Genomic DNA, 25,811 nt, shown 5'->3' with positions numbered 1-25,811 from the left:
CTTAAGTCATTAAATTCAGTAATAGCTAAATCATATAAAGCATTAGTTATTTTTGAAAGAAAAAAATAACCAAATACTAGGACAGCACTGCATTAGGCAAAACTCAGTAAATCACAAAAATATTCAAATATTCTCAGAAATGCAGTAGTAAACTAAAAAGATGCAGTTTGTATGAGTTATGCCACAAAGATAACTTTTTGTGTGCATGGTATGCATTATATATTTAGAGAGAAAGATACCAACACCCAAACCATGAAAATTGTCTATGAATGTAAATAATTTCATAAAATTGTGAAGTTATGTTCATTGGACTTGCTAGATCAGTATAACATCTAAGCTCTATTTTTAACCGTGTGAAATGCAAAAAGCAGAATTTAAAGATACATTTTGGAGGTGAAACTTGGTATAGTCTTCTCATATCATGTTAAATAATTAAACATTCAGTAAACATTTACCTTCTTTGCAAAAGGGAGTTTTAAAACTATCAGCTTAGAACTATTAAGCTGATAACCTGTTCAGTATTTGATTCGAAGACTATTTCAAAATGAGAAATAAAAAAAAAATTAGGTAACTGTTACAGAAAGTAGATCAAGCCACAGTAGTAATTTCAGTATACAATCAAAGCTCTCAGGTTCCTGTATGTTCTCTTTTACTACAACTTGAAGAGAAAACTAGCTTTTGTCATCCTTAGTTGATTTATCTGGAGAAGAATTAACATAAATATATTCATTGACTATCTGCAGCTCTATGCATTTGGCTTCCAATAATCAATGTCTTATAAAGCATTCATAAGATCAGACCTCCCTCTGTGGCAGAATAGTTGAAAGATAATGTAAGAAATTGAATCTTCTGGTTATTGCTTCTTTTAGTCCCTGTTTAGAGTGCATTGTGTGGCTGCAAGTTGTTAGTTAAGAGCATGACAAATGCAGAGGAAATGCTTGGCTTGTTCATGTGAAGCCATTTTACTCACTTGTTCCAATAATTTTTCTTCTTTAGGTTTTTCAGCAGACAAAAATACGGCAAGATGTGTGCCATCTGAGCATTAATATCATGCAGGTAATGTATGACTTAAGAGAAGGGTCAGTTGCAGTACGTGTGCTTGAGAAGTTATTGTTCATAAATGTCATCTATTTCTTGTGCCACTAGTACTGAACTTAAGTATGAACAAGTTAGTACTGAACAGAATAACTGAGGAGTTATTTTACGGTAAGTCAAAATATCAACCCCCCCCCCTTTTTTAATACAGCTCCAAATCAAATTTTTCTGAGTTCTTTCTCAACATGCACTCTGCTATTTTTGTACTTCTTCCATATATTGTGGGACCTGAATTAAACTTTTAGCTATAGATAACAATACAATTATCTAGAACTGTAGATAACAATACAGTTATCTAGAACCAAACTTCTGAAACGAGAAAAGAAAGCATTTCGAGGTTGTTGTTTTTTTAAAAAATGCATGAAGTTGCCATATAGGTGAGAACAGATCCAAGGAGATGATCTAATTTTTGTTAGCTATGTAAACAGCATCTAGCTGATCTTGGCATGCCTAGACAAAAGAAAACAATAGTGAAGTAATTCTGTTTTTTACTAAGTAGAGTACATGGATTAGTCAACAAAAAATAGCAGAGTGTAGTAGCATCTTTTCCAACTAAAAATGTTTTCTTAAAAGACATAAGATTTCATGAGCTACTGCTCACTGTATCAGATGCATTGTGCCTAGACTAATATAGGTTTTAAATTGGCGTAAAGGGGAAGATGGAAGGAGAAATTATTTTAGTTATACAGATGCAGGCTACACATAAGGCTGATTACAAGTATGTTATCAATTAACAGTTGTAGCGTCTTTAAAAAAATCATTGTGCTTGTGGAAGCCTCCTGAAAGTTAGATCTATGCAATGTTTGAAATGCAGTGCAAAAATTTTCCTCACAGCATGCAGAGACATGAATGTCTCTGCACCTTTCTGCAATTCCAAGAAAAAAAGCAGATGCTTTAAGGAACTACAGACACCAAAGCATCTTTCTGCTTTCAAATCCAAAATACTGCAGGGTGGTTGTTGTTGTTTTTTTTAAGGCATAGAACCAAAGTGGAGAGAAGAAAATATTGTATTTACAGAAATCATGATGGCTAACATTTGTATTTGAGATTTAGAGACATACAAAAGAAATATTGGGACGAGAAAGAGAAAGTGATCTGATATCTCCGGCTAATTATGCACTGCCATTTTTCTGTTTTCCATGCCTGCTTCTGCTTTGAGGGCCGGGTTAGATGAAATCCATTTAAATATAGATGAAGAATTGGTGAACTGAACCGAAGAAATAAGTAGCAATAGCACTTAGACTTATATACCGCTTCACTGTGCTTTACAGCCCTCTCTAAGCAGTTTACAGAGTCAGCATATTGCCCCCAACAATCTGGGTACTCATTTTACCGACCTCAGAAGGAAGGCTGAGTCAACCTTGAGCCGGTTAGAATCGAACTGCTAAATTGCAGGCAGCCAGCAGTCAGCAGAAGTAGCCTGTAGTACTACATTCTAACCACTGCACCACCATGGCTATAGCTATTAAATATCACGCAGTTTGCCTTAGGAAAAAAATAAATAAATTAGGGAATACATGTTTCCATCATTTGTTCCCATTTCCTTTGGGACACCCCACCACCCCCGCATTTGTATAGAAAAGCAATGAAAATCATTATGTTGTTTTGAGGTGTAGTGACAATAAAATCTCCACTTTGCTTCTGGATTGATGAAACCTTTAAAGCCGTAACGGTTTATTTTATTCAGTTTAACAAGAATAAGAGGAAGAATTAAAAACAAATATAAGACAATAAAGGTCAGCTAAAATTAAACTGCTTGAATGAAATGGAAAATACTCTGTAGAGGTGAAAAGATTGGAAAAGAAACTATTACTTACCGATACATTCCTTATCTTGGTTAGCACTACTTATAATAAGTGATGGTATCGAATATATTGATTTTTATTTCTTTTGCAGGTATTCATTGATTGCCTGGAGCAACTGAGTACAAAGCCTGACAGTGATATAGATACTACCCAGTAAGTGAAATAATTTGGTGATGAGTTTTTTGACAGTAAAATTCTAGAATTTGACAAACTTCCAGTTTTCAGTCATATTTCACCTTGAAATGATTAATAGGAACACTTTATTCATAGATCACTAATTTTAGAGATTCTACAAGCAATTTTTGTCATTTATTTGACACAGCTAAACAATTTAACAACTTACACATGTCACATTGAATCATAAACTGACCAGATCATGTTTAGTATGGTATGATACATACTCCATCTACATTATTAGCTTATGGTTTTTGTTTCCAGAAATTTGGAAAGCTAATTCTTTAAAAAAGGCTTGACAAATCATAAACTGTAATTTCCATTTTTTAATTATATAACTATATATTTAAATGTATTTTCTGCCCAACTCCAGTGAATTCATGTTCTTCGATAGGGGTCCTGTACAAAGGAGAAATGACCCCTACATTAATTTCAGGCATCTTTTAAAAAAATTAGCATGGAAAATAAGAGCTTCAGTCTATGTATTTAATGTCAGTTAAACTCATTAGGGTCATTAGGAAACAAATGTACTTTTATAAGGCAGGTTTACCCTAATACCAAGATGGGTTAATCACTGACTATTTGCAAAATCCCTTAGTCTTCCAGGTGACATTTCATCTTCAGATTTATTTGGAAGCATCCATGAAGATTTCAGTTTATCTGTAGTAAGTATTATTGCTGTTCATTGAACCAAAAATTAAAATAAATTATTAAAATAAACCAAAAATTGTAACAATATGTTACAATTCACTTAGAAGTATATTCTATTATATACTGTATTGTACTAATTTTATTTCTTTAAAATATAGAAATATTACTAGCAGAGCATGTTTTGCAAACCATAATATAATAGAAATCTGTGGTTGGCTAGCCAAGAATTCAGATTCTGCTTTAGTTAAAAGCTTGCACTTAAATTAGTTTATCACATCAATTAATTAATTTACATATATAGTTATACTCAAAATTTAGGCATCTCTGATTAAGTTGTTTCTGTTTCATCAGTCCCTAAAAGAACAGAAGCTGATACAACCTCTTTATGATAGAAAGTTAAATGACATCTTCCTGCACATTTGAATCCATACTGACTATTCATATCCTATCATTTGTTGAATTAAAAGAAAAATAAATAAATACAGCAGATGCAGAAATTTGCAGTTAATTAGTTCTGCTATTTTCAAAAGTTGAAAATGGTAAAAAAAAATAATTGATTTCATTAAGATTAGCAAGCCAGATAAAAGATATTTTGCCTGGTGAACAAATACTGCTATCTTCTTTCCCACTCCGATTGCGATTGTTCTTCTGTCTACTTTGGCTCTTCTAAGCCACATATTTGAAAATGAAAATAAACCACATGTAAAAGTAGGAGAAAGCTGCAAAAATCAAAACGCTTTCTGCAGTGGAAAATATGGAAGATCAAGAAAAATCTCTGCAAAAACTGTCACAAAACCAGTCAGATCTGCAAAACAGAAGCCATGAATCACTGGAAACAACCTGCTGAAAAGTTTAGCTGACACTAGAGTAATTATCTATAGGTCCACACTAAAGCATTACATATGCAACCATGATCTAATCTTTTCTCCGAAATCATCCCAAAATAAAATATATAAACTATGCCTTCCCCCTCAGAAAAAGTCATTAAGCCTGAAACATTTAGGAATATAGTTCTTTGGACTAATGAAACAAAAATTGAACTGTTCAACCATGGCCACAACCGCACAAAATTTGGGGGTGGGAGGAATGTGAAGCATTTGAAGAAAAGACTGCAGTAGAATAGCATTAGAATAGTTCTGTCTTGGAGGAGCGCAAGAAATATTGTGAGGCTGGAAAGAAGAATAGACTGTAAACATCAACTTGTTGTACATGATAGTATTCACTACTCAGTGAAGAAACCAAAGTTGAAAGGTTAGATATTTCACTAAGACAATAGTCCAAAGCATACTTTAAAATTAATCATGAAGTACTGGTAGGAAAGAAATATTGTTTTGAAATGGCTTTCAAAACCCCTATGTTAGAATATTGCTGAAAATCTGGGAATATATCAAGTATGTGCTGCATACAAAAAGAGTTAAGAATATTTCTGAACTAAAAGAGCTATGCAAGAAAGTGTGGGGGGTGGGAAATTCCAAAATAAAAACAACAACTGGTTTCTTAACCGGAAACAGGAAACATTAGGAAGCTAGCACTTCCTAAAGAAGATGTTATATAAAGTACTCACTGGAAGATGTCCAGATTGCATTGCCATTCTCACTGTTTTCTTCATTTGATCGCTAAACAGGTGTGCATTCATATTTGATGTTTCAAATCTCAAAACATATTTAATAAATTATTCCTGTTATGTTTCTGTACAAGAAGAATGATGCACCTTAAGTAACTGGTGCCTTTTGGAAGAATTATTTTTTTACATCAGTTCAGTGATGCTGTATGCTTTGTTGTGAATATTTCATGTGTCAAAGGTTCTGGTTTCGCTGGACATATAATAAAATTAATAAAGATGATAAAAGGTTCTATTTTAAGAACTATTTAAACTTTTAAATGGTTAGCATTTGCCTTGTACCACCAAGGCAAAGTATTTGGTATGTGCATTTTCTTCTTAAAGAACTCCCCTTCATTGGATCCTTTTTTTAAATTTAGGAACGGAGGCTTTTAATTGTCCTCAGTAACTGCTGCTATTTGGAACGTCACACATTCATCAATCTAGCCGAACATTTTGAGAAGCATGGTTTCCAAGGAGTGGAAAAAATTATTCAAGTAAGTATTTTCTGACTACAGATGAGCAGCATGGTGGCCTAGACATACAGACGCTCGCCTCCCACTCAGAAGGTTGAGAGTTTAATCCTAGGCAGTGGCAGATGTTTCTCTATCAGAGCGCAAAGACAAAATCCCTGCTGTGAACTCTACGTAGGCGTCAGGAAGGGCATCTGGCCAGTAAACAATCAGTTCCACTCAGTCACCCCGACTCCACCCCAAAACAAAGGGATTAAAGGGTCGTAAAAAAAATTCTGACTACACATATTCAGATGAAGTAAGTTGATAAGATTAGAATAACTTATAAAAAAAATTAAGCCATTTTAGAATGTTCTCATTTTTTTTTAAATTGCCGTACAGGTAGTCCTCAATTTATGACCAGAGCTGGGACCAAAATTTCTGCTACTAAGCAAGGCAGTTGTTAAGTGAGTTAATCCTAATTTTACAACCTTTTTTGCCACTATTGTTAAGTGAGTCACTGCAATTGTTAACTGAATCACACAGCGACTAAGCAAATCTGACTTCCTCCACTGACTTTGCTTCTCAGAAGCCACCTGGAAAGATTGCAGATGGCAATCACATGACCCTGAGACACTGAAACCATAGCAAATACATGCTGAGTGCCAAGCGCCCAAAATTTGATCATGTGATTATGGGGATGCCAGGATCAGTCGTAAGTCGGTGTTTTCATTGCCACTATAACTTTGAACAGTCGCTAAATGATGGTTGTAAGTTGAGGGCTACTTGTACTGACAGGTTTTTTACGTTAATTATACATTTGTGATTTATTTTCATGGAAAAGCAGGATTTACACATTGTAAAATGAATCAAGAAATAAATCGATCCCGACTGCTGAGACTCATCATCCACCTATTTTCAAAATACTTTATATAATTTGTTAAGAATGGAAAATCAAAAACTATGAAATGCAGTATGTTCACAGTTTGGCATCCTCCACACTAATCACATTTAAGTCTGAGGTTTAACCTACCGTTTTCCCCAAAAGTAAGACCTACCCAAAAAATGAGCCCTAGTTATGGGGTGAGGCGCATACCTAAAAATCAAGCTGGGGTGGGGTGGTAGAGCTTACCATTGCAGCCAGGCTTCCCATGGATCAATACTTGTTTCACCTCACCGGCCCACTTCTGCAGCTGACAATGGAGCTCTGGCCTGCATTTCACAGTTAGAGGCCTTTCCAGAAAGGCCTCTCCAGCTGAGAATCAAGCTATGGATTCAATCTGCTGAAATGTTTTGATTCATTGAAAAAAGCTACATCCTTTTATTTAAGAATAGATCAGCTTGCAGACATTTTCCTTATTGGATGCCTCCGCCGAGTGCTTTCCGCCTATCAAACTGGAATTTAAAGTTTCCCATTGTGAGGAACATGAACCTGACTGCCAATGAGGAAGGAATGAGCAAACTGTTAAGGGAGTGACTTTAAAAAAAATTAGTCTTGTGAGAGAAGAAAGCTAGATAAATTTTGTTTAGTATTAGATGGGAAAAACAAAATTTTTGACAAGCTTTCAAGGTTCTTTATATTATATCCTATAATAATAAAATACCAATCTTTACAGTTCCTGTTTTACTACCTTGCCAACTTTGAAGGAAAGACAGCTATAAAGGGCTTTTCAGTGTCAAGTGGTTCAAATCATACTAATAAAATACACATAAACCATTATTTCAAATGCTTTATGTCACTTCAGTCAATCAAATTTAAGCAGCGTAAGGTTATGAAATGCCAGTTACTACACCATGCACCTTGCTGTCTGCTTTGCTGTGCATTCTTACATTGGAAAACATTATTTTATCTCTTCCCTGTTGAAAATTTAAAAAACAGTTTTTCTTGGGTATCATTTTGTAGATGGGAATTACAAGCCCAAAACAACAGTAACAATAAAAGAAAGAACAACACCTTTTGTTATGTTACCTGTTTTTCCTGTATACTAATATAATTGGATGCCTTTTTCTCATTGAACCAGATGGGATATTGGGGAAGTTGTCCAATATTCTGTTCTTGTAACAAGTAACTTTGGTTTATATACAGCCAATGCGTTTTATACTGATTGGCAAAAAATGCAATTAACCTAACTAGTATATTTGCAAGATTAAAGGATGTGACATGTAAATTTTCTCTACTGATATTATTAATGTTACAATTATGTCTCTATTTTAGGTTAGCATGGATTCATTAAAAGAATTAGATCAGCGGCTGTTTGAAATATACATTGAGCTAAAGGCTGATCCTATAGTAGGTTCATTGGAACCTGGAATTTATGCCGGTTATTTTGATTGGAAAGATTGTCTTCTTCCAACAGGTAAGTATTAGTAGAATGTTTGGAATAACTACTGTGGATAAATATGATTTAACATTTTCAAGTATTCCATATCACTAAAATCTCTCTGTGTGTGTGTATGTGTGCATGCGCATTTTTATTATAGTATTCATTACTGGAGAGCTCATAGCTCAATGTCTGGACTGGTTCAGGGTTCACAGCTCAGTGTCTGGACTGATTCATTATAAGAATCCTGTGCTGATTCATTTTTACATACAAGGATTCACAGTGCTGCTGTTGGCTGAGTGAATGGGCATGTAACTGTTTCTGCACACACAAACTGTTTCAGTCAGTTCTATGCATAGAAAGTTATTTAAGAGAGAGGGAGACAGAAATGAGCTAAGGAACCTGAGATCAATAGATTTTCTGATGATTTAAACTAAATTAGCAAGAATCTCCCAACTTGTTTAAAAACAGCAAAATTCAATTTTATCTCATGTCGATGCTCAACTTCTCCAGGCTAGGATAAAAATAAGGGCCAAGCAGCTAATTGAGTCACTGACATTTCTGTTTTGACTGTTAGTTTTGAGGGACATTTACACAGAATTAATCTGGATATGAGTAGATGTCTTACATGATCGAGAACCCTAATAATGGGTAGCCCTTGATTTATGAGTATAATGGAGCCTACTCATTACAGTCATAAATTAGATGGCCATAAAGCGAGTCATCACGTAACCAACCCAATTTAACTGCCATGGTCATTAAGCAAATGCTGCAGTCATTAAGTGAACCCTTTTTCGCTATGGGATGTTTTTACTGAAACCAAAAGTAAACGCCACTATTCAGCAAAAACAATGTAAGTCACATATCCATGGGACACTACAAAATGGCCGTAAATGCAGATCATTTGCCAAACACCCAAAATGCAGTCACATGACTACGGACCGAGGGGGAGGAAGCAACGATTGGAATTTTGGAACCAGGTTCTCTTTTCTAAGGTTCGTTTTAACTTCAAACAGTCACTAAGCAATCAGTTGAGGAATCTGTAAAGCTAGCTTGAATGTTGTATAGTATTTTTTATTAATTTGTAAATAAACATGAGTTTAGATCTTCCATCAGACTCCAGGTTTCAACTAAGGTTTCAATATCTATCCTGCACTCTTCCCAATTTCAGGACTTTTATTTTCACAGTGAATATATTGATATGTCTTGTTGGAATTTCTGGGCTGTAGTTACTAATAATGGACATTTGAATTTTTATACACAAGTTGGCTCAGTGTATGAATAATGGAATTCAGGAAGTAACTGGCTCTGTCACATGAGGTGTCACCATATTGTATCTCCTTTCACTTTATGGATCTTTAGTTTACAAAAAAGTAGAATACTTTCTTTTAGAAAGCAAACCAGAACTCTGCTTTCCCATGTTAACACCTAAAAGTGAGACTATTGGCTATGTTAGAATGAGGCAAAATATTTGGCTCTGTGTATTGCATTATATTACCCTTGTAATGCAAAGATTATGGCCAAAAGCACTTCCCTTTTTTTTTTTTAACATTTGGTGAGATTATAGTTTTGGATTGAAATTATTCAAAATGATCTTCAAAATGTTCAGATCACTGACTTTTAACAGGTAAAAAATTATTCTATTTTCCAGTTCTCTATTTCATTTATAAGTTTATTAGATAAGTTAAATTTTTGGCTATACCAGGAGAATAAAAACCTTACACAAAATGTTTTATGTTGCTTTTTCAGCATTCAAGCTTATGAATTCATTTGGGTGATAATTCTTTAAAAAGAATGGGAGAATTTATGAATGACCAGGAACACTCATAATAATGTCCAAGAAACAACACATGAGTAAAATATTCTGTATTTATATTAGTAAGTTAAAGTTAATAACTCCTTCAGGATGGCCTCAGCTCATCATGGCTACATTGACATGTCCATGTTGTTTTCCTGCAACAATATGGAAATGATTTGCCATTATCTTTTTCTGGGTGTTTTTAACTTCCCAATCTACCTTCATTTCTGGGATTTCCTGATGACGTTCCAACCAAATCTGATCCTAATCTTTTTTCAAGATTGGTTAATATCAGCTCAAAACTGCCTCTCAATTCAGATACAAATTTACCATTGTTCCTGGCATTTAAATCATTGTTTATTTCTCTTGAGCTTGCTGCAAATGTTCTCATCTAAACTAAAAGCTTTTCTTTTCAAAAAATATAATCTTTGACCACCACTCTTGAACAAGTTTTAATTGACTTCCACAGAAGTACACATTAGCGCACATTTTCCTGCATTTTATATAATCTAGAAAATAGGAGATATTATTACTACTTGATTGCAAACAGTAAATTATTTTGCAGTTAAAATAAAGCAGCAGATTCTCACATTTATTACTTTAGCCCTCATTTAGCAACCATTCACAAACATGACAGCAATAAATGATAATAAAAAAACCCATTTTCTGACCAATTCTCTCATATTGCTTATGATAATAAAACCCTTCTGTGTGAAACTGATTAAGTCTGGTCAGTTTCAGGCAGCTGAAAGGGCCAGAATTCTAATCAACTAACTGAACTCACACCGTGGGCTTTTTAGGAAAGGAAAGTGCGTCACTGCTGAAAAAAAGTTCAGGAAGAGACCAGTTGTTCAAACAACTCTCTGCCCTGTGAGTGGGCAAAAAAGGGGAGAAAATGAGCTAGGCACAGGTACAGTAGAACTTTATCTGATGAAATTACTTGTGCACTTAACAACTGAGTTGTAACCAATTGCAGTCACTTAACAAGGACTGCTTGTATAGCCTAGTGCACAGGTCGGCAACCTGCGGCTCCGGAGCCGCATGCGGCTCTTTGAGCCTTCCCCTGTGGCTCCCAGCCTCCTCTGCCTTTGCAGAGAGAGACAGAGACAGAGAGAGGCAATTGCGCTTTCCTGCTTCTCTCTCTCTCTCTCTCTCTGTGTGTGTGTGTGTGTGTGTTTTGTGTGTGTGTGTGTGTGTATGTGTAAAAGAGAGTGCACTCACAGTGTTCTCCGAGGAGCTGAAAAGGTTACTGGATGGAGCTCCTCCCTTTGCTGCGTCTCTGCAGGAAGCAGGAAAGGCAGGAGAGAGCTAGCTAGCCCAGCTAGGCTGACTCAGGAATTCTGGGAGTTGAAGTCCATGAGCTATAAAAGAGACGAGGTTGCCTACCCCTGAGCTTGTTGGACAACAGCTTGAAGCTTGCCAGTTGAGCAGCAGATAGGAGGGGGGGGAGAAAGAGAGAGAGGGAGGGAGAGAGAGAGAGAGGAAAGAGAGAGAAAGAAAGAGTGGGGAAAGAGGAGTGGCAGACCAAGGGCAGATAGGGAGGGAGAGAGAGAGACAGAGAGAGACCCTTTTGACATCTAAAATGAAGATAACACTGCATATATCCTTTTTTTAACCTGTGTGTGTATGTAATTTTATTCTCTCTTGGTGATCATAGTTTTAATAGTACGGATATTCCCAAGAGTCATATTTTTACTTTTATTTTTAATGTGTATATATACATACACACACACACACACACATACACACACACACACACCTATAATAAAGGTAAAAAAGGATATATGCAGTGTTATCTTCATTTTAGATATCAAAAGGGTTTTGCGGCTCCCGGTGTTTTGTTTTTGGTGGGAAACCGGTCCAAGTGGCTCTTTGAGTGTTTTGAGTTACCTACCCCTGGCTTAGTGCTTAAAAAGCATCTTTGTCATCTAATTTAACAAAGTATCATTAAAAAATATCCCATGATTACAAATCAAAACACTGACCTACTCTAATCAAGTGGCTCAGTTATTTTCCTGTTACTTCTGGGTTTGTTACATATAAAATACTACCGGTATGTTGTATTATAGAGAAAGGTGAAAGCACTGAATGGCCTGATTGGCTCTCTTGACTAGCAATTATTTATGCGGGGAGGAGTATATATTTGGTCTTAGTTTTCATGACCTCATTCATTAAATGAAGATGACCTGTCCTTTAACTGTTACTTAATAAACACACAGTCATCTTACTATCTTGTTTTATGATTAGTTTGAAAGACAAAGCAAATAATATTATGCAGAGAGAGATTGGTTAGCAAATGATCCAGGTATTTATGGCTAGGTTATACAGTATGCTGTCTGTATCTTTGTCAAACAATTTGGCATTTTATCAGAAAATTAGAAGATTTTTTTTTTAATATAATTGGGCTTCTATTATCTCCTTGGCATTCCAGGTATTTTTGTCAATGTAAGCCTTTCTCCAATCAGCGGATTCCCTTTTGCATTTCCCTTAGAAGCTCCAGGATAATATTCATAAAGTTTGAATGACAATCAAAATAAATTCATAAACCTTACATATCTTCAAGTCCATTTTTCATTTCAAAATAGCTGTCATTTCATCTCCCAAAGACAGCGGCAGGCCATTATTAGGGCAACCACAGGTTTATGGACGTATATCATATTTAAACTATTTGGTTTATTGAAGATATTGGTATAATAATAATAAATCACATTGATACAAAGCAAAAGTACAAACTAAAGTTATTCTTGTATTTCTCAGACTTTTTCTTAAAAGTCTGGGTTAACTGAGGAACTGCCTCCAACTATATTGAGATTATCTGTGGAGGTCAACCAACAGGTACAGCTCAGTCATCTGAGTAAAGCTTGGTCACCCCTTCTTTATAGCCATCACTGATCCCTTAGTGGACTTGCATTTAATGGAGAAAATTGGTCTCAGTGTTAGTTAGCATTAACATTTTTTTCAAGCAAAAATATTTGAATTATTTTTGATTTTATGTTTGATTTGTAAACTACAGCTGATATTCCAGTAGTCAGCAGTCTACGAATGTGATTATAAATAAAATAGTATGTCTTTCTAACCATTTTATTTTTAACATATAAAGGGGGGAAAACCCTGAGATATAAATAACCAGCTTTCTGAAATTTATTTTTGTCAGGCAGGTAGAGCTCATGCAGAATTAAGGGGTTAAAAACAGGAAATGTAATTATAGGTGGGTTGTCCTTATGAAGACTTTCCAGAACTTGCCTACACAATTCACGTTTTCTTCTGTTGACAACAATATCGAAGCAAAATTGAACTATCATATTTTCAGATCCTTCTATGATTAGTGGTGGAATGTTTCCAGTAAAAGCAGGAAATTACTCACTCTGAAGAGAAAGAAATGAGCTTTCTTACATGCAGATGGTCATCACTTCCAGCAATTGTTTTTTCTCTGCTTTAAGCAAGTCATATTCTCTTCATATAAACTGACGCCTGTTTGAAATTTTAAATATTAAATTGTAATACAAGATTTCCTATACAGATTTGTTTGGATTATGCAGACTAATTAATTTTTGTCTCTGTGAGTATTCTTTAAACAATAAAATTGCTCTCTTAAGAGTTGCTTCTTATATTGTAGTCAAGGACTTTAAGCACAAGTGTATTAAGCACTCTATAAATTAATCTGTCTGCTAACTGATAAATGTCAGTTATTACAAATAACTGCTGGAGTTTTTCATGATCAAAAAGCTTTGAAGAAGGTGGTGAACAGGGAAATGTAAATGAGATTAGCACCACTGGCTTAGATTTGAAAAAGGGCTTCCTCTTTTCACTTCCCATTGAAACAGCATCCAATTGTAGGGCATTTTACAGCGTTAAATGTGATTTCATTGGAAATAAACATGGTTTAAATTTCTGCTCTCTCTGACGCATGTACTCCATATATGCTGCTCAGGTTCCTATAAGCATCAAAAGTCTCTTGAGTCTTTCAATATGGTTTGGGAGACACAGACTTACTAATCTGGGCTCGCTGTTCAGCAAGTTTGATTTAACAAGTTTTGGCTACATCTTCTGTGTTCTTGTTATGGAGGTAACCATGAGGGAGTTCAGCACAGTATAAGTCATTTTATGCCAGTGGGCTGCTTCTTCAGTTCTCAGATGTTAATTTTACACTCTTTTTTGCAGTTGCATATATAGGGGAACAGGGTCTTCATTTCCAGCTAGACAAGACTTGAAGAGATTGCTTACTTTTAAATGACATTTTTGAAGGCATGAATGCACCCTGATTTTACCATCCAGATGTGATTTGAGGGGAGGAAAAGGACTTAGACAGAGCACTGTCGAACATTTTAAAACATTGCAAAGAGACTCTTTCCAATTCCTCTAATGGCAACATGGGAAAACTGCCCAAATGGAAAGATTAGTATTATTATTTTTAGAATTATTTTTATTTCTTGTACCCTCTATCTCGAAATGCAGCAATCTGTTTTTTTTTTATCATTTGTTTTTCTGTTTTCAGCGTGAAAAGATTTATGCTTAAACCACATTATTTGAAACAGACCTTTTTCTAAGCAGACACTGATCAGTCACCATTTTCATGCACTCCTGGGTTTCAAATGCTCAATTACTTTTGCTGTCTTGTTCCTCTCAACCCATTCAGCAACCTGCCAGGACATGAGAACTGATACTGTTCCTATAAAGTAGCCTGCAGGGCTATGCACATCTTTGCAGTAGCCTTTTGGTGACCATGGTTTGACATGAGCACTTTCATTGTGCCATCCCTTTTCTACTGCATTAACTTTGCTGTACTAGACAAAAATGGCCTCCTGGCACAAGCATTGCAGAGACGCTTTCCATCAAACTGAAGCAGCTGACTGTGGCAGATCCACTCCGCTTCAGTGTTTGTGAAATCGAATGCCCTTGCCTCCAATAGGCATTTTTCCTTGTTGAGATGGAGCAATACTTCAAGAGGGATTAAATCCTAGATGACCAAGTAGACACCTTATCCCTCCTTAAAAGCATCTGGTCGAAAGGACTGTTTGGTTTTGAGATTTCAATTTCCAGAAATTATTCTGGGATGCCCCTTCTCCAGATCCCCAGTCCACTGGGGTGATTTGGTTTTCCTTTTCTCTGGTCGTAGTTTTAATGCCCTCACCATTTGCTAACAAATATAACTGTGGATGGACACTTTGGTAGCATATATTTTTTAAAAACAACATGAGCAGATATTTTCCTCATTTTGTTATGATTTCATGAATGCATTTATTTTATCAGTAAATTTATCCCTGTGGCTTTCCAAAGGGATCATGATGGCTACTGACAGAAATATAAGAGTGGGAGAAGTGGTTCTTTATCTCCCAAAGCAAAGCAAATGCCATATACTGCTAGACTTTATAATTTCTTTCTTTTATCCAGTTGCTCAGTGAGATAATCATGTCTGCTTAATGCCAGACATCATATTATGGGGAATTTCCAAGATAGAGCTCTGCCTTTTTTACTAAGTGAGTCAGGAGGTATGTGGGTGGGGGCACTTCTCTTGAATGCCATGACATCATATGGTGCCTGTGTCTTAGAGGTTTATGGTTTTTATAAATCATCACTGACCTGTAGAATAATGACAAAATAATGAATAAGAATCCATAAAAGCATGCATTTAAGTATAGTGAGAATAGTTCTGTAGGTCACTGCCTTAAGCTGGTACTTTGCACTCCTGTTTAAAATGTATAAGTTACACTTGTAGCTTTTGAAAGGGCAAAGATAAGGCAAATAGTATCTGCAGAATAATGAGGTTTTTTTTTCCTTGAATTAGACACTGCTGTAGCCTGTCTTTCCTAGCAGGAACTCGGTCCCATTTCTTATACCTATCAAATATGATAAAGCTTCACTAATAATAAATAGTCAAATGAAAATTGTCATGTACAATTTGTCTTGTATAACAATTTGCTTTGGACAGACATTTACACATATATATCCCTCAGTGTAATTTAGGTTAGCAGATTATTTTCAGAATTCAAGGTTTCCTTTAATTAAATGTTCCTGTGCTATAGTATATTGATCATGCAGGACCTGTTCACTAATTTACAAGAACAGTGTTTTACATGCTTGTTTTCTTGAATGTTGAGTTATATTAGAGGTAACAGCACTTGAGATCTTTGCAGTGGCTGCCATACTTTTAAAAAATGGAGAAATTGTCTCAAACAGCATATGTGGACAGTTCTTTAGATGCAGTCCAAAATTAACTCCACTACAGGTTTCTACGTATTTCAAGTGGAAATATTTTAAAATGTGTTCCCATTCATTCTCAGTATAGGTATTTTAATTGCACAATCTATTTAAATACTACCAAGAGTTCCATCCTGTAGAAATCTGTGTCTTTTTTATTGGCAGAAATTCATTTCATAAAATGAAGTCAGAATCAGTTGTAGCTACCCTGTGGTTGTATATTCCATAATTGTGACAATGAAGTCATTAGAATCAAAGTTCTCTATTATTTAATATTAACACACACACACACACACACACACACACATTGTTTTAAAGAAGGAAGGGAAAATAATGCCAGACAAGACGAGGAACTTATGGCTAGTAATCTTTGCAATAAGGAAATGTGCCTGTTTTCAAAAAGGAAATAAATGTGGTGGTGTGGTTGGAAGAAGCTTTCACTTTCTATATGCTGATATTAACCTTGCATTTTAATCAAGTAAGCCAGCATGGTACAAATAAATTGAACAAATGTGTTTGTCTATGTCCTTTCTTATTTACAGGTGTCAGAAACTACTTAAAGGAAGCTTTAGTACACATAATTGCTGTACATGCTGAGGTGAGACTAATGCAACTTATTATCTACAGTGAGTGCCAAAAAAAGCATAAGTGACCTTTGTTTTCCAGTGCCAAAAATAGATTCAAAAATGTTACACAAAAGGTGAGGTCTTTAGTTGATAGTTATGACCCTTGTTTCGTCTGCATCAACACTGCAGCTGCCTTTTAGAACAGTTTTTCTCAACCTCGGCAACATTAAGATGTGTGGACTTCAACTCCCAGCCACTGGAGTTGCTGAGGTTTAGAAAATTTAAAATATAGTAGAGACAAATGAGGAACAGATCTTTTTTGTTGTACATTCCTGCTTGTTTAACTGACTTTTGTACCCATTCTGTGCCAGCTATTTCCATTAAAGATTAATTAAGAGAGAAAATGATGGTATCTGATTTTGTCCATGGGAAACCAATGTTAAAATCCACTGCAGAACAGTACCTTTAGAAAAACCAATTGAAGGCATATAAGTATGTGCAAGCTTTAGATTTCTCCAGAACTGTGTCAGGAAAGGGGTCCTGTATCATGAAGTCTACATTTTAAAATTGCTGTCATGATAACAACTGTAGGAAAATACACAGAGAGAAAACTAAGTTCAGAATGTTACATTGTGTTTCATTTAAAATCTGCAGGTATTCACTATCTCCAAGGAGCTTGTACCCAGAGTTCTGTCAAGGATTGTTGAAGCAGTTGCCGAAGAACTCAGCAGACTAATGCAGTGTGTTTCATCTTTTAGCAGAAATGGTGCTCTCCAGGTAGTCAAGTTAGGGGATATCATTGTTAACAAATACGTATTTCTGCTACTACCTTGGGTGCTTTCAGACAGACAATTCTTTTTGATGCAGTTTTCATAAAATCCCATGGTTATAGCTGGTTGAGTGCACAGTAAGTTTGAGAAAAAAATATCTTTGAGTTAAGATCTGTAACAGATGGTTTGGAGAAGCAGGCTAATTGTGCAGGAATGAATTCTTTTAGTTCCACATTGTTCTACAAACATTAATCATCATCATCATTCTAGCCATTGTCTATCCACTCCAGGAAGAAGGCATGTTTCCAACCAATACGGTCCTGAGCTTTCTTTTGCCAATTGGCCCTGCAATACTTACTGATGTCATTGCTCCATCTTGTTTGAGGTCTCTTTTGTGGATGCCTTTTATCAAGTTTTAATTGAATTTAGCATTAATACAACACCATATGCAGTCCAAGAATAACTACTCTAGCACTTTTTAGACTATACGGATTTTCTGAAGTTGTTCCATAAATATATAAATAATGATACCATATATTTGGTTGAAATTCTTCCTTTGAAATCTATTAACAGGGATCTGTAATTTAAAAAAAAAAACAGGCTCTCAATCCAAGGAAAGATACTTATGGTAATTTATTCCATCCATGAGTCAAAAACCTAAGACCATTTTTTTTTCCCAAAGAGCACATCCTTTGAAATTGGATGGTTAAACTTCTGAATTTGACTTTATTTACAAAACCCATTTATACTACAGTAAGATGAAATGGGCAATCTATATAGATGCACCTTACAATCACTCACCTGAAAAGTGGAAAATGTTGGGGGGGTTTTGCCCCGCTGCCGTTTTCCCTGGCCTAATTAATAGCCTCTGAGCATTTTAGCCTCAGCATAAAACTAGGGAAGGCTAGCTTCTCTTGAGGCTTCACTCATGCATGATCATACATAAACACAGTTGCCCTCCTTCCCCACAAAAACAAAATGCAGATTTTACTCTCTTGAACTTCCTTCCTCTTTGGTAAATGACATATTAAGAACCCATATCCTTTCTGGGTAAAAAAAAAATATTAAGTAGAAGTTATATTCAACATATTTTATACAGGTCAAAAGAAAGCATAATCTAAATATGGAAATTTTATATACTATTCAGATGGGCTTTAATTGATATCTGAATGTCCAAATCTATACTTGTCCTTATATTTGTTAAATGAGATAATAATATAGCAACAAAAAACTTTTTTAGAAGTTAAAGGCCTCTTACTTGTGCTTGCTACTATAAAACTACCCCTAAATTTGCTTAGCAGATCCTAAATATTGTAAAATCGGATGCTGAAGCTGTAACACTGGAATATTTTTGTCCTTTAGGCTCGACTTGAAATTTGTGCCTTGAGAGATTCCGTGTCTGTATTCCTCACTTCTGAAAGCAAGTAAGTAAGAAAAAAAAGTGACAGCATCAATTAACACTTTCTTTTATAAAAATCATCAAATATGCCCCAAACCAAAAAGGACTTCATAAAATGCCTTAATGTAAACATGGGTTACTTGAGATTCCCAACACCATATTTGTGACCCCTGGAACGACCTCCAATCAGATACAGAAAATTAGTAGAGGCTTCCTCTTAATTCTGAGGAGGAAAACACACACACAGACATACACACACACACACTCATATGCACGCACACAAAGAGAGAGCCTTAATGCAGTCTCACTATAATTGATAAAATGTGGGGGAGGATTAACATCACCCCCAAAAATTGAAGGAAAAAAATTATCTTGATTTTACTTAATTTGCTTTGTTATCCTGATCCATTATGTTCATGACCACACCAAAACATTAAGTTGAGCCCTTGTAATCAACTGATTATTTACCTATTTCTATTTCAGCTTAAAATCACATATGACTCTGTAATTTTCTTGGTACTTATTTGACAGTTTCATTTATTTAGTAAAAATAAAAGGGGAGGGTGGGAACAATAATGTATTCAATTCAAGGTAGCAAGCACATCTAATCCTCCTGCTTCCTATTTTCCCCACAATAACAATCTTATGAAGTGGGTTGAACTGAAGAGAGAGGGACCGGACAAAAATCATTCAGCAACTTTCATGCCTAAGGAAGGCCCAAAACTCACAGTCTCGTGGTTTCTAGGCCAGCACTTTCATACTACATCAAACTGGCTTTCATAAATGGCATCATGACCACTAACAACATACAATTCATTTTCTATCTGTTGTCAGGAGAGTGTTTTCCTGATTATTGTGAAGTGTTATGGTATATGGCAGGGGTAGGCAACCTTGGCTCTTTTATGACTCTTGGACTTCAACTCCCAGAATTCCTGAGCCAGCATGGCTCAGCATGGAAACCTTTCCATTTCTTCTCAGCATGGCTGGCTCAGGAATTCGGGGAGTTGAAGTCCACGAGTCATAAAAGAGCCAAGGTTGCCTACCCCTGGTATATGGGAAATCAGATAAGCGAAACTGCATATCTACCTAATTCTAGTGGGGGGAAAATAACATTTATTATAATTAGATATTCCCTAAGGGTTTTTTATTCTTTATTTTTTAATTATTTCCTTCAGTGAAAATACATTAGTGTCACAGGTCCATCTGGATTTTTCAGGAAAAAATCCTTGAGGAAGGTCTTAGCCACCATTTAGACAGTTATGGATCTTCCTGAGTAAATGGCATTCAAAAAAAGAATATCCTTCCTATGATAACCAATTGCTGTTATACTGCAATAGTCCTTAAATCATTGGCTAAGGCAGTGGTGGTAAACCTATGGCACGGGTGCCAGAGGTGACACTCAGAGCCCTCTCTGTGGGCATGTGCGCCGTTGCCCCAGTCCTACGCCTTCAGCTGGGTTTTATAAAACCTTTTCGCTTTAGGCCTCTGCCTCCATGTACAAAAAAAAAAGTTCAATCAGTCAATTTCAACTTCTCGCAGGAAAAAAAATCTTACAAAGTTGGAATTGATTGATTGAACTTTTTAGTCCCACCCAGTCTGCCATTACCACAGCAGCCACGCCCAGCCAATGGGCACACCCACCCGGCACCCGACGATGCATAAGTGGGTTTTGGGTTGCAGTTTGGACACTTGGTCTCTAAAAGGTTTGCCATCACTGGGCTAAGGGTTATGGCTTCATCAATGTGCATAGAGGCTTCCTAGATGAGTTTGAAAGTATATCACAGATGTTTAGCACAGATTAAGCACATTTCAATGGAAGCGATCCATTTGTTTTCTGTCACCAACTGTGAGGAGAGATCAGTACATCACATGAAAGCAGCACCTCTGTAACAACATCCATTTTATATAAAAAAGACTGTCTTTATTAAAGGATAAGGTTTAGAAATATCCACATAAGAAAGATAGTTTTAGAAGGCAAGATAAGTTTGCAAAGTCAAAATTGAACTGAAAACCGAATGATGAAAGCTTTAAATTCTGTGGAATAAAATGAAGATTTTGCACGTACACATGTACAAATATGTATGTGTGTCTGAGTGTGTTTATGCAAATGCTATTCAGAACCCATTCCTATAAATGGCTCTTAATTTGTATTAATGTTAATGATAAATATTTTGTAGGAATTTGCATGTTGCATGTCTAGATTCAAATGTATACACATATACCACACAAACTAATACACATATAGACTGAAAATTAATAATTTTGGTCAACTTGTGTAAGGGAAATATCTGTTTAATTTATAGCTCAAGCTTTAAGCAAGCTCTGGAAGCCTTGCCTCAGCTGTCAAGTGGTGCAGATAAAAAGTAAGTTGGTATCCTTTATAATTTAGAAGGTGTATTTTGCAAATATTACAGCGATTGAAGCATTCATTACTTGAGGATAAACCTATTTATGATCCAAGGCATAGCAAATACAGTGATAGTGGTGGTGTTTCCATTACACCATTTTCCATGCACACAGTATATATGGACTTTAATGTGATTTATCATTATAACAATTCTGCAAAGATTACAGATAACTTTTTGAAGCATCAGCAAGACACTCAAGAGCAAGAAGAAATTTATTCTTGGATTATCAATGTCCAAAATAGAACTCCTTATTAATATTACAGTGGCCCTGAAATATTCCCTTATTTGTTCATTCCTGCTAAACTGAACAAATAGTAATGTTTCATTTCAGTATTGGAAGAAGCTGAAATCCAAGTTGCTTCCAACTCCTTCACGCGTGAGCTTCAAAGAGTTATTGGTATATTAAATAATAGAGTTTTCCCAGAATGCAATTTATCTGCTAAAACACACACTCTTGTTGCTTCTGCAAGCTCAACACTGATTACACAGCAGCATTTTTAATAAAGAATTCAAAGAATTTAGATCTGTTGTTAGTAATAAATTGGGCTTAAGACGACTTATGAATTTTTTTTAATACACATTTTATTGATTTTTTTATTTTTTACATCAAAATGCTCAGGAAAACACTGTGGTGAAAGGGTAATCAATCATAGCAAAACAAGTCATATATATATATTTAAAATTAATACCTTAAAAAAAATTCCCCCTCTATTTCCCTCACATAATATAACAAATTTAGTTTAATCTATTTCTTCTTAAAATTCAATCAATCCACAAAATCATCCCTATTACATCTATATAAATCACTCCTGCTTTTAAGCTCCACTAATTAATTAACATATTCCAATTAATCTTAAACATATTAATAAGACTTTGGGTATCCCTTCTACAACACATAATATTCCAAGAATAATATTCTAATATTTTCATATATAGTCCATCTCTTAATACATCATTAATTAATACCCTTTCTTCTCTTATCATAGATCTCTCTAACTCTTCTGCTATTACAAAATAGTTTTCTATATAAACAAAGTAAAAACAAACAAACAAAAACATTTCAACCTGTTAAGTAAAATTTAAATCTCAATAAAATTATCTATCATATCTAAAACAAACCTATTATTACACCAGTTACTATCTTACTACTTTCATTTACTCAATTAAATTTTCAAATCAATCCAAATCTCTAAAGCCTTTTTGACCCAATAATTAAGCTTTTAAATCACATTTTTAAATCTGACTCTAGCTTTTTTTTCTATACCAAGCTGGTTTCTATAATGTCACATTTATGTCATCAAATCTCAGTATTTGAATATTAATGTTCATCAATAAATCGATCTGATCAAAATTCTCTTTCCCTTTTTCCAATATCATGTAAGCAATATAGTCCATTTTGTTCCATATTATAATTTCAGCTTGATTATCCAAGTTGTCATAACTTTCAATCAATCGCGTCTGGCTGTCAATTCCTGTTAATTTTAGCAATGAGAGTACTTCACTTAAAGTCATTTTTGGATCTTCAAAGTTCTCCACCATTTGTGCATAAATTTGTGAAATATCCTCCTCTGCAGTAGTTAGTTGGTTTGTAGAGTAATCATTTAAAGTCTCAATCTGGAATTTTGGGTCCAAAGTTTTTCTAAAGTTCAATTGATCAGTGAGTTCCTCCATCTCAAATTGTGTAGACTGTTGCATATAAGTTTGTCCTTGACCTGTAGATTGGTCTTTTAGAGTTTGAAGCCCAGCTTGTGGTTCTACAAGATAATCTTTAGTTTTTCTCCATGACTTCATCTCCTCTTTCATTTCCAATATTTTTTCCAATATCAGCTCATAATCCAGTCCAGAATTCAATTGATCAATAAATTCTTCCTTCATCTCAGATTCTGTACACTGTTGTATATAGGTTTCTTCTTGGCCTATAGATTGATCTTTTAGAGTTTGAGGTTGAGATTCTACAAAATAATATTTAGTTTTTCTCCATAGCTTCATCTCCTCTGACATTTCCAGTATTTTTTCCAATATCAGCTCATTGACTTATGAAATATTGACTACAGTATATATAGATGCTATATTTGTACTCATTCCCGCAGAGAGGTGTTAAGAGAATAGATACATGCTTTCATCTGTTAGTCATTGGATCTAGTAAAGATTATACAGCTGTGGAATTTACTGCAGCTGTTAAATACTGTTTTTTTTTTTCAAAAAAGAAATCAGTTACTGCTTAAAATATAATTTAACATTTTAATGTAATATTAAATTGCCTTTTTTAGTTCTCATATTTTTGTCAGAGGCACTATAAGACCATGATTATGAATATCAGAATATTTCCTGAAGGTTGGATTTAACCAGTGAAGTAAACAAAAATAAAAAGAAAAGGAAACACTAAAGTAAAAGCCAGACAAGAGTTCAATTTTGATTGTGCCACACAGTTTGTATATAAAGCAACATTAACTAAAACTCTGAATTTAGGTCACATGATCTGTCTGAATTTTCTGAAATTATTCATGCTCTTTAAACAATGTTAACCTCGAAGCCTACAACCTCATGTATGCTTAATGTGAATAAATTCTGCAGCATTCAACATGATTCATTTCTTAAGAAACATCAGGAGTTCCACATAAAAGCTAAGAAGAAAGTTATCTCCCCATATTTCAATCCACATAAAATTATTCTTAAGAATATCCATTTTTCCAATTATGAAAAAGCTAAAAAATATTTGTATACATACAATTATGTTTTGTATTTGCAATTTATGTTGAACACGTGAAAGGCTGTTGAAGTTGTGAATCTTATTCCATCCACCAGGACTCAATCTGTATAAAAGCACGTGTATTCCTTAGGAAACAAAATAAGAAAGGCTAAAGTTATACACTTATAAATAACACTTCTGCATATGTAGTCTTATTAATAACAATTTCTCACATCTTGAAATACAAGCTAAATATTTTGGCAGAAGTGTTTGTAGATTACTCTGAATTACTGAGGTTGTATGCTAGAGAACAGGTTTGGTAGAAAACAGGTTGCATGGAAACAAAATTAGGAAAAAAAGTAGAGGCCATGCAGTAACAAGATCCATTTTACAGATAGTATAAACTCAGCAAACCATTTCATGTATCTGTACAATGCTCTGTAGTTCTCAGGAACCATGGCCTTAGTAAATTTGCATACTTTGTATGATGCATTGGCTTTGTTATAGATGAACTCAATTACATCTTTGAAAAGTTGTTAGTGCAAGATAGATCGATTTACCTCACCGCCACCACCCTCGTTCCTGCCTCCACCTTGTGTGGTGGAATCAGTGGCTGACAGGAAGGAAGTCCGGTAGGCAGAGTTAAGAGAGATTCCAGCTTGGACTGCATAGGTGGGAGGAAGCATATGAGGTCAAACTTACATAGACTTAGGTCTATACCAGGCTTTCCCAAGAAAAGCAGTCAATCTGGTGAGATTGTTGTGAACTGGTGAATCAACAACAAAGAAACCTGTTGAGAGAAGTTCTGATTGCTTGCGTCTGACATTGTTCTTGTAATGCTTCTAAACTCTTCAAGTCAAGTCAATCGCTTAAAATATTTTTCTTTTTTGCAGATTGCTGGAAGAACTACTGAACATATTCAAGAGCAGCATGCAGTTTCAGCTCACCTGCTTTCAAGTTTCTTCTTCCACAGTAGTGAAGACATAATTCTGAAACTGGACTCTTTTCATGAAAAGGGAACTGTAAATGCCATCCGTCTTGTTCTCAAGTAACTGTACTATTCTTTTCTGTGACCTCATTTTCCTGAACCAAACTTCAGAGTAAAATTATTAATAGACCCAATGCTTCTAGAAATAGTAAACAATACTATTTTGTTTTGATGGGAATTTATTCTGAAATAAATAAACAGTATGCTTAATAGCTTGGCAAGCTGGTTGTGTTTATTATCCTAATAAATGTTGACCAGTGGTGTCACCAGTTTCCTTGAATTTCCAAGCATATTTACCAAAATGTTCTAAAATTCTCCTTAGTAGAGATAAATATAATGATATGTGGGAAAGACCTTGGGAGACTAGGCCAAGAGACACTGCCAAGGGGATGATCAGAAAAGAGACAGCAGAGCTCACAACTAGTTAGTGGGCAGGGCAAGAAACTCAGAAGAGACCCTCCCTACTTTTCAAGCTGTAAAGGAGATTGCAAGATTCTGTTAATGTACCGTAAATGCCGGCGTATAAGGCGACTTCCGCGAGCGCTGAAATCGGCGCCAAAGACGGGGGTCGTCTTATACGCCGAGTCGTCTTATACGCCGGAAATACTGGTAGTTTCCGGCGTATAAGACGACGTTCTAGGAATGCGGCCCAGCTATAAAGACAGGGGTCGTCTTATACGCCGGGTCGCCTTGTACGCCGGCATTTACGGTAGCTTTACAATAAAGTAGAATTAGCTCATCTGCTTGTGATTTGTATCTAATTTACCCCACAAGGCCAACAACATGTTGCGTTGCAGTAGAACTCTTATCAATAAATTGATTATGTAACATCAAGTCACTATTGACTCTTAGCAATCATTTAGGTAGATCTCCAAGTTGATCCAATAGTATATGCAT

General features: G+C 35.3%; 1 protein-coding gene across 7 annotated transcripts in view; it reads left to right on the top strand.

Annotated features, from left to right (window-relative positions):
* The window catches only part of EXOC2 (exocyst complex component 2), an 84,033-nt gene extending 58,898 nt beyond the window's left edge, over window positions 1-25,135 (top strand). For all 7 annotated transcript variants that reach the window (XM_039347174.1, XM_039347179.1, XM_039347186.1 and 4 more), the window contains 10 exons: window positions 997-1,056; window positions 2,992-3,053; window positions 3,673-3,739; window positions 5,706-5,822; window positions 7,993-8,134; window positions 16,637-16,692; window positions 17,315-17,437; window positions 18,793-18,854; window positions 21,133-21,192; window positions 24,820-25,135. In XM_039347174.1, the coding sequence (XP_039203108.1) occupies window positions 997-1,056; window positions 2,992-3,053; window positions 3,673-3,739; window positions 5,706-5,822; window positions 7,993-8,134; window positions 16,637-16,692; window positions 17,315-17,437; window positions 18,793-18,854; window positions 21,133-21,192; window positions 24,820-24,913 (843 nt within the window). In that variant the 3' untranslated portion in view covers window positions 24,914-25,135. The remainder of the gene's footprint in view (window positions 1-996; window positions 1,057-2,991; window positions 3,054-3,672; window positions 3,740-5,705; window positions 5,823-7,992; window positions 8,135-16,636; window positions 16,693-17,314; window positions 17,438-18,792; window positions 18,855-21,132; window positions 21,193-24,819) is intronic.
* The last annotated feature ends 676 nt before the right edge of the window (window positions 25,136-25,811 follow it).

The sequence above is a fragment of the Crotalus tigris genome, unplaced genomic scaffold (assembly GCF_016545835.1).
Source record: "Crotalus tigris isolate CLP2741 ecotype Arizona unplaced genomic scaffold, ASM1654583v1 scf7180000017555.296843, whole genome shotgun sequence".
Lineage (NCBI taxonomy): Eukaryota > Metazoa > Chordata > Lepidosauria > Squamata > Viperidae > Crotalus > Crotalus tigris.
Note: the sequence above shows the minus strand (reverse complement) of the source record. Positions and strands in the feature narration are given on the sequence as shown.